The sequence below is a fragment of the Mandrillus leucophaeus genome, unplaced genomic scaffold, assembly GCF_000951045.1.
Source record: "Mandrillus leucophaeus isolate KB7577 unplaced genomic scaffold, Mleu.le_1.0 Scaffold240, whole genome shotgun sequence".
Taxonomy (NCBI): Eukaryota; Metazoa; Chordata; class Mammalia; order Primates; family Cercopithecidae; genus Mandrillus; species Mandrillus leucophaeus.
The window spans coordinates 1,594,716-1,607,680 of record NW_012102477.1 but is presented as its reverse complement, the minus strand read 5'-3'; the positions used below and the strand labels follow the sequence as shown (position 1 = coordinate 1,607,680).

The 12,965-nt window shown below is 53.1% G+C and overlaps 1 protein-coding gene across 1 annotated transcript in view; it reads left to right on the top strand.

The window, feature by feature from the left end:
* The window catches only part of FLYWCH1 (FLYWCH-type zinc finger 1), a 35,181-nt gene that overhangs the window by 15,400 nt on the left and 6,816 nt on the right, over positions 1–12,965 (top strand). Inside the window, 4 exon segments of the mRNA XM_011982651.1 lie at positions 8,341–8,763; positions 9,175–9,654; positions 12,156–12,620; positions 12,756–12,965. Coding sequence (XP_011838041.1) covers positions 8,439–8,763; positions 9,175–9,654; positions 12,156–12,620; positions 12,756–12,965 — 1,480 coding nt within the window. The 5' untranslated portion in view covers positions 8,341–8,438.

Below are 12,965 nucleotides of genomic sequence, written 5' to 3'. Positions count from 1 at the left end.
TGCCTCGGCCTCCCGAAGTGCTGGGATTACAGGCGTGAGGCACCGCGCCCAGCCAGGGATTGCTTTTCAGTAACCTTTCTGAGGTATAACTTACATACCGTACAATTTCTCCATCTAAAGTCTACAATTCACTGCTTTTAATATATTCAGAAAGTTGTACAAGCATCACTGCCATCAGTGTTAGGACTTTTTTTTTAGACAGAGTCTCGCTGTGTCTCCCAGGCTGGAGTACAGTGACGCAATCTCGGCTCACTGCAAGCTCCACCTCCTGGGTTCAGGCCATTGTCCTGCCTCAGCCTCCGGAGTAGCTGGGACTACAGGCATCCGCTACCACGCCCAGCTAATTTTTTGTATTTTTAGAGAGATGGGGTTTCAACCGTGTTAGCCAGGATGGTCTCGATTTCCTGACCTGGTGATCTGCCTGCCTCAGCCTCCCAAGGTGCTGGGATTACAGGCATGAGCCATCTCGCCCAGCCAATTTTAAGACATTTTTATCACCCTAGAAAGGAACCCCAGACCCCTCAGCCATCACTCCCAATCTCTCGGTCCCTCCCAACCCTAAGCATCTATCCGTCAGCTTTCTGTCTCCATAGATTGGCCCATTCTGGACACTTCATGTCAGTTGAATCGTGTGACACTGGATCTTTGTGACTGGCTGCGTGTAACGTGTATCAGAACATCATTTCTTTTTAATTTGCTGAGTAATATCCCACTGTTTGAATAGACCACATTTTGGGTTGTGTCGCCTCACACAGAGGACTCTCTTCCCTGAAGGCCAGCCCCAGGCTGGGGCAGGTGTGTGTGAGGGAGACTGTGACTGGTGGAATGACCAAGCTGGTCCCACCTGCACAGTGGCCTCAGAGGAGGGTGATGTCAGTAGAGCTGGGGGCAGCCCGAAGGCGGCCGAGGTGAGAAGGAAGTGGCGCGCTGCACATTTGGGTGGCTGAGGGAGGGAGGAGTTTTTGTCAGATCTCCTGTGTCCTAAAAAAAATAACCTAAGTACCTTGACAAGCCCAGTGGAGGTAAAAGAGCAGAGGTACAATAGCTCTGGAGACAGGGAAGCAAAACAGGGAGGGGTGCATCGGGGAGCTGGTAGAGACGCTTCTAAAGCCAGAGGGAGGACGGATGCTCCCTTTCCCTGGACAGGGAAGAGGATGAGAAGAGCTTATAAAGGCATCCATCCTGTGCTTGGGAGGCTGAGCTGGGAGGATCGCTTGAGCCCAGGAGTTCAAGACCAACCTGGAAACATAGCAAGACCTTGTTGCTACCAAAAATTTTTTTTAATTTAAATTAAAAAACCAGGCTGGGCAACATGAGAAAACCCCATCTCTACAAAGAGTACAAAAATTAGCCAGGCATGGTAGTGTGCGCCTGTAGTCTCAGCTACTCTGGATGCGGAGGTGGGAAGATGGCTTGAACCTGGGAGGCAGAGGCTGCAGTGATCGCACCACCATACTCCAGTTTGGGCCATAGTGAAATCCTGCCACTAAAATAAAAAGCAAAAGGTGTCCATTCTGGCCGGGCACGGTGGCTCACACCTGTAATCCCAGCACTTTGGGAGGCCAAGGTGGGCAGATCATGAGGTCAGAAGTTCGAGACTAGACTGGCCAATATGGGGAAACCCCATCTCTACTAAAAAATACAAAAATTAGCTGGACGTGGTGGCACGCGTCTGTAGTCCCAGCTACTCAGGAGGCTGAGGCAGGAGAATCACTTGAACCCGGGAGGCAGAGGTTGCAGTGAACTGAGATCGTGCCACTGCACTCCCGCCTGGGAGACTGGGCGACAGAGTTCAAAAAAAAAAAAATCCATCCTAAATGGGTAAATTTTGAATCAGATAAAAATCATATGATTCTGAATCATAGAGGGATAACTTTAGTTACTAGAAAATCTACCTTGTATGGAGAACCTTGTTCACTGATAATGTTAGGGAAATGGGGTGTTTTGCGTATAGTTTGTTACAGATGGCTCGTGTGTGTGTGGTAAAATATACATGACGTAAAATTTACCATATTGGTCATTCATGTAAATTGCATCCTGCAACCCTTGGTCTTTGTGAGCAGCTGCTCTCACTGAGCTCGATGTTGAAGTGTTCAGGTCAGTGGTGTACATTCATTGTGCAGCCGTCACCACTGTTCGTCTCCAGAACCTTTTCATCTTCCCCAACTGCTGCTTTGTCCTCGTGAAACATTCACTCCTCATTCCCCGGCCCCTGGCACCCCCATTCTATTTTCTGTCCCCATGAGTTTGACCGCGATGGGGACCTCATACAAGTGGAATTGGACAGTGTTTGTCCCCTTGTGGCTGGCATGTCATATGTTGCAGTTTTTTTTTTTTTTTAATGGTGAAAAGATATACATATATTTAGAATTAGCTGGCTAGGCTCAGTTTAGATGATCTCAGTTTTGTTGGCAACACCCAAAGCAACGTAATCAGGAGCCAGTTGAACACATGCCTTCTCTCCATCAGGCCGAGTCGGGGTGTTGACTGTGGCCACATCCATATCCCAGAGCTGCTTCCCAGCCTGTGTGATCTGGCACTTGTGAACTTTAACGTCCACAGTGAACACAGTGTGGTGTTGTCTTCTGTTTTCTTCATGGCGGACTCAGTGGTCAGTGGGAAATTGATGATCGCAGAGTGGTCAAGCTTGTTTCTCCCGGGGGCTCTTCTGAGGATATCTGGGCTGCCTCTGGAGTCGCAGTGTCTTGGGCTGCCAGAAGGTGGGTGATCTTTTTTTTGGTGGCTGTGGACACCTTTCAACCCTGCCTTCTTGGTCTCTAAAGCCTTCGCTTTGACTTTGGGTTTACGAGGGGCAGAGCTTCCTTCTTTGCTTTCGGCGCCATCTTGTGAAAAGGCTGCTTTATTTTTATTTTTATTTTTGAGATGGAGTCTCGCTCTATTGCCCAGCCTGGAGTGCAGGGGTGTGATCTCTGCTCACTGCAACCTCCGCCTTCTGGTTCAAGCGATTCTCCTGCCTCAGCCTCTCGAGTAGCTGGGATTAGAGGTGCCTGCCACCATGCCTGGCTCATTTTTGTATTTTTAGTACAGACGGGCTTCTCTGTGTTGGCCAGGCTGGTCTCGAACTTCTGACCTCAGGTGATCTGCCCGCCTCGGTCTCCCAAAGTGCTGGGATTACAGGGGCAAGCCACCACGCCTGGCCAGTGGAGATGTTTTAAAATGCATAATTCTCCTTTGGTGTCCCTTCTACTTCATATTTTTGTTTCCTTCGTTACTAGCCCTTTATATGCACCCATCTGGGGGATGTGGCGTTTGTGTAGCGTAGCATGGCATTCGAGCTCACAAATGGTTTTATGTCAGATATTTCATAACCATTTGTATTATTCCATCTATCAAAAAGCCAGAATTGGCCGGGTGTAGTGGCTCACATCTGTAACTCCTGCACTTTGGGAGGCTGAGGCAGGTGGATCACTTGAGGTCATGAGTTTGAGACCAGTGTGGCCAACATGGTGAAACCCCATATCTACCAAAAAATACAAAAGTTAGCCAGGCATGTTGGCAGGCAACTGTAATCACAGCTACTTGGGAGCCTGAGGCAGCAGAATAGCTTGAAACCCAGGAGGTGGAGGTTGCAGTGAGCTGAGATGGTGCCACTGCACTTAGCCTGGGCAACAGAGCGAGACCCTGTCTCAAAAAAGTAAAAAGTCGGAACCCACTAGAGTCACTTACTTGCCAAGCGTATCCGCTATTGTTGTGTAGCATACGACGCATGATCTTACTGGCTTACAATAATAGGAGTCCCCCGGTGGTCAGGTTCTGTGGGGTCCCCCGGTTCCTTCATGTCTGCAGGCAGTTAATAGACTGCTGGGCTGGAGGGTACAAGGTGGTCTCCCCGAATGTGGTGGTGCCCTGCACGTGACCTCTCCTACAGCTGCCTTCCCTGCAGACTCAGGGCCCTGGCCCGTGAAGTGTGGGAATGTGTACCCTGCGCTCCTGCCACACTGTTGGTCAGGCAAGTGGAGACAAAGCCCGGTTGCCAAGGGGCCTGTGGACTTTAATGGGCGGAGTGGTGCTGGGTCAGGATCTACCACCCAAGAGCTTAAAAGGGCAAGAGTGGGAAGGGGTCTTCAACCTTCCACAAGCCGATGGCCAGGGCCTTTTCTTGTATTGGAAATTTTTCCAGATCTGTTGAAGCACATGGGTCTTGGAAGCCCTATAAACAGAAGTGGGAAGTGTTCGCCCGAGGGATTGGCCCTCCTGGTACCTGTGATTTCCTGGGGACGGAGCCTTAATGGAGTTAAGGAGCCACTCCCGTCTATGTTGTCCCTGAAACCGACCAGGCCTTCCAGAGCGGAATGTGGGGCCCCAGGCCAGGGAACTTTGGAGCAAAGTGGGAGACCCGTGGGAATTGGAACTGTAACATGTGAGGTGGGGGTGAGGACGCTAAAAATGTCAGGGGACTGCAGTCTCAATTCGAGGCTGAGGTGGGAAAGACCCCACCATCTGCCCACACTCGGTTGCCCCAAAGAGCCCACCCCACACCATGACTGCCACTGACTGCCCCCAGGCCCCCACCCCAGCCCTGCCTGGTTCCTCATTATCTGCCCGTTCTGCCTCTCCAGGCACCCATGGTGACTTAGGGGTTCAGTTAGAGCCTCTGCAGAAAATCTAATTATGCTCATTCAAACAAGAGAACAATTCTGCCCATGGTTTCCAGAACAAATTTAGATCTAAAAGATTGGGAAAAAATTGGCAAAGATTAAAACAAGCAAATAGGAAAGGTAAAATAACCCCACTTACAGTATGGAATGATTGGGCCATTATTAAAGCAGCTTTAGAACTGGTTCAAACAGGAGAAGACAGCATTCCAGCTTCTGATGCGCCTGAAAGCTGTGTAATAGATTGTGAAGAAGAGGCAGGGACAGAATTCGAGAAAGGAATGGAAAGTTCACATTGTAAATATGCAGCAGAGTCTGTAATGGCTCGTGAACGCAAAATGTTGACTTAAACAAGTAAGGGTGATTTGCCTCAGGGCCTGGGAAAAAATTCATGGAACCAGGAACCACCTGCCCGTCTTTTAATTCAATTAGACAAGGCTCTAAAGAGCCCTACCCTGGCAAGATTGCAAGATACCGCTCAAAAATCTACTACAGATGATAACGCCCGAAAGGCCATTGTAGAATTAATGGCCTATGAAGATACAAATCCGGAATGTCAATTGGCTATAAAGCCATGTTGACTACAATCAATTACAGGAGGTAATATATCCTGAATCATCAAAATTGGGGGGAAAGCTCCAGAATCACTGGGGCCGTCGGAGCCTAAACCACGATGGCCAACTCTTCCTCCCGCGGTTCAGATACCTGTAACATTACAACCTCAAATGCAGGTTAGACAAGTACAAACCCCAAGAGAAAATCAAGTAGAAAAGGATAGAGTCTCTGTCTCAGCAAAGCCAATCCAGACACGGTATCCACAGTATCAGCCAGTAGAAAATAAAACCCAACCGTGGCTAGCTTATGAATACTGGCAGCCAGCCGAGCCTCAGTTTTGGCCGCCTCCAGAGGTTCAATACAGACCTCAAGCGGTGTGTGCCACGCCAAATAGCACGGCATCATCCAAGCAACCCACGGCAGTGGTGGTTTGTCCATCAGCACCACGGGGCGCGGCGCTGTATCCTCAGCCGCCCACTATGAGACTTAATCCACCAGCACCACCTAGTGGACACGGTAGCACACTGCATGCGGTCTTTGATGAAGTTAGAAAACGGAGGTCTTGAGGCATGGCAGTTCCTGGTAGTTTTACAATCGGTACTGGCCGGGGAAGGGGCTCCAGCAGGAGCACCTGCGGTGGCTAATGCTAGATATGAACCTTTCACCATGAAAATGTTAAAAGACATGAAGGAAGGAGTTAAACAATATGGACCCAACTCCCTTTATATGAGAGATTAGATTCCAGTGGTCAGCAGGAGTTGATGTAATTACAGAGTAAGTGAAGGCTTGTAATAGGACTGGAGGAGCCATGCATAAGGCTATGCTAATGGCTCAAGCAATGACTGGAGTCACTTTAGGAGGACAAGTTAGAACATTTAGGGGAAAATGTTATAATTGTGGCCAAACTGGTCATCTAAAAAAGAATTGCCCAGCTAGCTCAGTAGAGTATGCGACTCTTAATCTCAGGGTCGTGGATTCGTGCCCCACATTGGGTGCCAGGTGAAGGAGGCCTGCCCCTCCACACCTGTGGGTATTTCTCATCAGGTGGAGATGAGAGACTGAGAAAAGAAATAAGACACAGAGACAAAGTATAGAGAAAGAACAATGGGCCCAGGAGATGGGCACTCAACGTGCGAGGACCCACACTGGCGCTGGTCTCCGAGTTCCCTCAGTATTTATGGGTCACTATTTTTACTATCTTGGCGAGGGGAGTGTGGCAGGGCAACAGCATGATGGTGGGGAGAAGGTCAGCAGGGAAACGTGAGCAAAGGAATCTGTATCATGAATAAGTTCAAGGAAAGGTACTGTGTCTGGATGTGCACGTAGGCCAGATTTATGTTTCGCTTTACACGAACATCCCAGTGTAGCAAAGAGTAACAGCAGTATTACGGCCAGTGTATCTTGCTTCCAGCCACTGGGCGATTTTCTCCTATATCAGAATAGAATGAATGGTCGGCTTTACACCGAGACATTCCATTCCCAGGGATGAGCAGGAGACAGAAACGTTCCTTTTATCTCAGCTGCAAAGAAGTCTCCCTCTCACTCTTCCTCCTCAGCACAGACCCTTCACAGGTGTTGGGCTGGGGGAATGTAAGGTCTTTCCTTTCCCAGAGGCCACATCTCAGGCTGTCTCAGTGCGGGGAAACCTTGGACAATACCTAGGCTTTCTTGGGCAGAGGTCCCTGCGGCTTTCCACAAAGCATTGTGTCCCTGGTTAATTGAGAATGGAGAATGGTGATGACTTTTAGTAGGCACACTGCCTGCAAACATATTGTTAACAAGGCACATCCTGCACAGCCCTAAATCCCTTAAACCTTGATTCAATACGCCACATGTTTCTGTGAGCACAGGGTTGGGGTTAAAGTTACAGATTAATGGCATCTAAAAGCAGAACAATTTTTCTTAGTACAGATCAAAATGGAGTTTCTTATGTCTTCCTTTTCTACATAGACACAGTAACAATCTGATCCCTCTTTTCCCCACACAAAAAGCCCCACCCCACACTGTGACTGCCACTGACTGCCCCCAGGACCCCCCCCCTCAGCCCTGCCCGGTTCCCCATTATCTGCCCTTTCTGCCTTTCCAGACTGGAACCCGTGGTGACCTGGGGATTCTCCAGACGCCACCGCAGCCCCGTCCCCGACCAGCCGAGGCAGCAACAGCAACAGCTCGGGCACAAGGTAGCTGCCACACTGGGGCCCTGGTATCTCCCGAAGCAGGGGTGGCCTGGGGCCTCCAGGACAGTATAGGGACTGGGGCTGCCCGAGCCCAGAAAGGGCTTTCTGCCTCCCAGGCCAAGGTGCAGCACTGTCCTCTGGAAGGGCTCTGTGTGCGAGGCCCATGCTCCGGAGACAGGTGCCCGGTGTCCTGGTGAAGCGCGTGGTTTCCAAAAAGGTCCTAGCAAGTCCTTGGGCATCTGAGCAGAAACGGGTCTCAGGTTTCCGCCTCCCACAGTTGTCTGTGCCTCACTGTCCTCATCTATAACTGGGTCAGTAAGAATGTCCTGGGCCGGGTGCGGTGGCTCAAGCCTGTAATCCCAGCACTTTGGGAGGTTGAGGTGGGCAGATCACGAGGTCAGGAGATCGAGACCATGCTGGCTAATGCGGTAAAACCCCGTCTCTACTAAAAATACAAAAAAAATTAGCCGGGCAAGGTGGCGGGCGCCTGTAGTCCCAGCTACTTGGGAGGCTGAGGCAGGAGAATGGAGTGAACCCAGGAGGTGGAGCTTGCAGTGAGCCGAGATCCAGCCACTGCACTCCAGCCTGGGCGACAGAGAGAGACTCCGTTTCAAAAAAAAAAAAATGTCCTGCCGTCATAATGTAGGGGCTGGAGGGGGTACTGGAAATGCAGGTGGAAACCCTTCTTCTATGCTCAGAACGTGGGAGGCCCTTCGGTAGTGGCTGGGCTCTTAGTCCATTAGTCACTCTGATGGCCCCTTGTGGAGAGTGTTTACTGTGCACATTTTCCAGATGGGGTTAGATGGGGGTGACATATCCAAGGCTGCCAGGAGAGGAACTGGCAGAACAGAAGCCTAGTTCCATCAGGGCCCCCGCCAGCCTTGGCTCTAGCGAGCAGTGAGGCAGCCCCATCTGCCCACCTCCCTCCCAGAGCCGCGTCTAGAGCCCCCCAAGGGCTTCCTCCACTGACGGGATTTTGCTTCCTTCCTTAGGACGGAACCGCTGAACTCCAGGTTGCTTGCCTGGGAGTAGGAGAAATCCACCTGCTGGGGGCTGAGCGTGGCCTGAGGGACAGGCCCTGGGTCCAGGGATGCCCCTGCCCGAGCCCAGCGAGCAGGAGGGCGAGAGCGTGAAGGCTGGCCAGGAGCCATCCCCCGAGCCAGCCACGGACGTCGTCCCGGCAGCCCCCAGGAAGCCCAGGAAGTTCTCCAAACTGGTCCTGCTCACAGCCTCCAACCAAGATGAGGATGGGGTGGGCTCCAAGCCCCAGGAAGTGCACTGCGTCCTTTCCCTGGAGATGGCTGGCCCTGCCACCCTCGCCAGCACCTTGCAGATCCTGCCAGTCGAGGAGCAGGGAAGGGTGGTCCAGTCAGCCCTGCAGATGCCTGAACAGAAGTGCAGCAAGCTGGACACAGGTGAGGTGTGGCCTGCTGCCCCTGCCCAGCCACCCTGTGGGTTCCAGTGCTCACAGCAGGCCCTGCACACCCCACTTCTAGCACAGTGTCTTGTCCTTGTTCCCAGCTGAGCCTCCTGGTCTCTGATCCTGAGCCTGTCCCAGGCTGGTGTGAAGATCACACTCAGGTACCAGGGCCTCCTGGAGCTCATGGGAGTTGCAGTGATGTGCAGAATTCCTTCAGCTCCCTAAAAACATCCACTACCACCCCCAAAATAAAAACCAGCCCTGAGAGTCTGGGCTTCTTGCTTGGGAGCAGGAGAAGGCACCTGCCACACTCAGAACCCCCACGTCCTCCCTGGCTCTCCTCTGTGCCTGCGACCTGGAGCTTGGCTTTAGGTTAGCTAACCCAGCCCTCCCCTTCCCCCAGCAGCCCCTCAGTCCCTGGAGTTCCTGAGGACACCATTCGGGGGCCGCCTCCTGGTGCTGGAGTCCTTCCTGTACAAGCAGGAGAAGGCTGTGGGGGACAAGGTGTACTGGAAGTGCCGCCAGCATGCTGAGCTGGGCTGCCGGGGCCGGGCCATCACCCGAGGCCTGCGGGCCACAGTGATGCGGGGCCACTGCCATGTGCCCGATGAGCAAGGCCTGGAGGCCCGGCGCCAGAGAGAGAAGCTGCCCAGCCTGGCCCTGCCAGAGGGCTTGGGAGAGCCCCAGGGTCCTGAGGGCCCTGGAGGCCCAGTGGAGGAGCCACTGGAGGGGGTGGGCCCTTGGCAGTGCCTTGAGGAGCCAGAGCCAGAGCCAGAGCCCACTCCTGGGCTGGTGCTGAGCAAGCCAGCCCCGGAGGAGGATGAGGGACCCCGAGCCCTGTCACTGCTGAGCCTGCCGCCCAAGAAGCGTTCGATCCTGGGGCTGGGTGAGTACAGTCCACCCCCCTGCCATGTCCACTTGGGGCAGGGGACCCAAGGGCCCTTCCTGAGCCCAAATAGAAATGTGGGGTCCCACGGGGTCTTTTAAAATGTACTCGAAGCTAAAATGACTTTTAAAAATATAAATGTGGCCGGGCGCAGTGGCTCATGCCTGTAATCCCAGCACTTTGGGAGGCCAAGGCGGACGGATCATGAGGTCAGGAGTTCGAGACCAGCCTGATCAACATGGTGAAACCCCGTCTCTACTAAAAATACAAAACTTAGCGGGGTGTGGTGGTGGATGCCTGTAATCCCAGCTACTCAGGAGGCTGAGGCAGGAGACTTACTTGAACCCAGGAGGCAGAGGTTGCGGTGAGCCCAGATCGCTCCACTGCATTCCAGCCTGGGTGACAGAGCGAGACTTCATCCTTAAAAAAAAAAAAAAAAAAAGTATGTATATAAAAATGTGACTGGGCGCAGTGGCTCACGCCTGTAATCTCAGCACTTTGGGAGGCCCAGGCAGGTGGATCATCTGAGCTCAGGAATTCGAGACCAGGCTGACCAACATGGTCCAACATGACCACCTCTACTAAAAATAAAAAATTAGCCAGGCGTGGTGGCAGATGCCTGTAATCCCAGCTATTCGGGATGCTGAGGCAAGAGAATCGGTTGGACCCGGGAGGCAGAGGTTGCAGTGAGCCAAGATTGTGCCACTGCACTCCAGACTGGGCGACAGAGCAAGACTCTGTCTCAGATAAAAAAAGAAAAAATAGATATATGTAAATGTGGGCTGGGCACAGTGGTCATGCCTATAATCCTAGCACTTTGGGAGGCTGGGGGCAGGAGGATCGCTTGAGCCCAGGAGTTCAAGACCAGCCTGGCCAATACAGTGAGACCCCATATGTACAAAAAATCAGCCAGCTGTCGTAGTGCGCCTGTGGTCCCAGCCACTTGTGAGACTGAGGTGGGAGGATCACTTAAGCCAGGGAGATTGAGGCTGCAGTGAGCCAGAATCACACCACTGTCCTCCAGCCTGGACAAGAGAGTGAGACCCTGTCTCAAAAACAAATCAGAATGTTATCTGGTTCTCGGGCGATTCTGGTGTCCATTAAGTTCAGGAAAAACACCTAGGCTGGGTGCAGTGGCTCACGCCTCTAATCCCAGCACTTTGGGAGGCTGAGGCGGATGAATCATGAGGTCAAGAGATCAAGACCAGCCTGGCCAACATATTGAAACCGCGTCTCTACTAAACATACAAAAAATTAGCTGGGCGAGGCTGGGCGCAGTGGCTCACGCCTATAATCCCAGCACTTTAGGAGGCTGAGGTGGGCATATCACGAGGTCAGGAGATTGAGACCATCCTGGCTAACACGGTGAAACCCCGTCCCTACTAAAAAATAAAAAATTAGAAAATCAGCCGGGCGTGGTGGTGGGCACCTGTAGTCCCAGCTACTCGGGAGGCTGAGACAGGAGAATGGCATGAACCTGGGAGGCAGAGCTTGCAGTCAGCCGAGATCGTGCCACTGCACTCCAGCCTGGGGGACAGAGTGAGACTCCATCTCAAAAAAAAAGAAAAAAAGAAATTAACTGGGCATGGTGGCGGCCGCCTGTAATCCCAGGTAGTCGGGAGGCCAAGGCAGACGAATCGCTTGAACCCGGGAGGCAGAGGTTACAGTGAGGCAAGGTCACGCCATTGTACTCCAGCCTAGGTGGTGGGGCGAGACTCTGTCTCAAAAAAAAAAAAAAAGTCTGGTGGGAGAGTCTTGGGTTTTGGGTCATAGGTTCAAATTCCAGCCCCACCTGATGGTAGCTCTGTGGCCTTAGAAAATTGACCTCATTTCTGGAGTTTCAGGAGTTTTATCTTAAGCTGGCTGTGATAACCTAGATTGCTGTGTAAATTACACATTTGGGGCTTAGCAAGTTGCAAATGGGAGTTCTGGCTGTTTTATTACCAGTAACTAGGAGATGGGCTTGGGTTCAAGGAGGCCAGGTGCCTCCTGACACAGCTTTAAGGATCTGAGGTGGCCCCTGCCCTGGGCACCTGGGGCGGGAAGGGAAGGGCAGGGAACAGGGAGACTTATTTTTCACTGTGATCTTTTGGAACCATTTGAGTGTATTATAACTTGTGTGTTTTATTCAAAAATGGGTAGATTATTTAAACAAACCCTAAAAAAAAATGCATGAGCAGGAGTGACAGACAGCAGAGACCACTGAGTCCGAGTCCAGGTTGGCCCCTCCAGGTGTGATCTTGATGCAACATTTAACAGGCCTGAGCTGGGGCGGCCTCCCTGGCTGCTAGGAGAGGAATGAGACTCCCCTCCGGGTTGCTTGGTGTAGGGGTTCCATGGGAATGGGCTTGGGGGCTCTGGCATATCTGGCTCAGGAAGCCAGGGTAAATTTCAGCCTTAAAGGAGAAAGGCCCATGTCAGCCCCCAGAGTCTGCAGTGGCTGCCACTCCTGGGCTTCTCCCCACCCCTGGTGGTTGTGACCACTTGGGTCCCTTCTCCAGGACAGGCCCAGCCCCTCGAGTTCCTGAGGACGTGCTACGGGGGCAGCTTCCTGGTACATGAGTCGTTCCTCTACAAGCGGGAGAAGGCTGTCGCGGACAAGGTGTATTGGACCTGCCGGGACCACGCACTGCACAGCTGCCGGAGCCGGGCCATCACCCAGGGACAGCGGGTGACCGTGATGCGTGGCCACTGCCACCCTCCCGATATGGAGGGCCTGGAAGCCCGGCGGCAGCAGGAGAAGGCCACGGAGACACTGCAGGCTGGGCAGGACGGCCCTGGGAGCCAAGTGGACACGCTGCTCCGAGGTGTGGATAGTCTGCTCTACCACAGCGGTCCTGGTCCCCTGACTCTCACCACGCCCCGGCCCAGAAAGCGAGCGAAGGTCGAAGACCAGGAGCTGCCAACCCAGCCGCAAGCCCCAGAAGGATCCCCGGATGAGGACCAGGACGTGGATGCAGACCCTGGTGAGCCGCCTTCCTCTGGGGCTCGCTGGCCCCGCCTTGACTCTTTGGCCATCAGAGGCCCAGGGAGGGAAGGGAGTGGGATCAGGCCTGCCCAGCCCCTGCCTCCTCTCTTAACTGCCTCCCGAACCTCCCCAGGAGGCCCTGAGTTCCTGAAGACGCCCCTGGGGGGCAGCTTCCTCGTGTATGAGTCCTTCCTCTACCGGCGGGAGAAGGCAGCCGGGGAGAAGGTGTATTGGACCTGCCGAGACCAGGCCCGCATGGGCTGCCGCAGCCGCGCCATCACCCAGGGCCGACGGGTGACTGTGATGCGTGGCCACTGCCACCCACCCGACCTGGGGGGCCTGG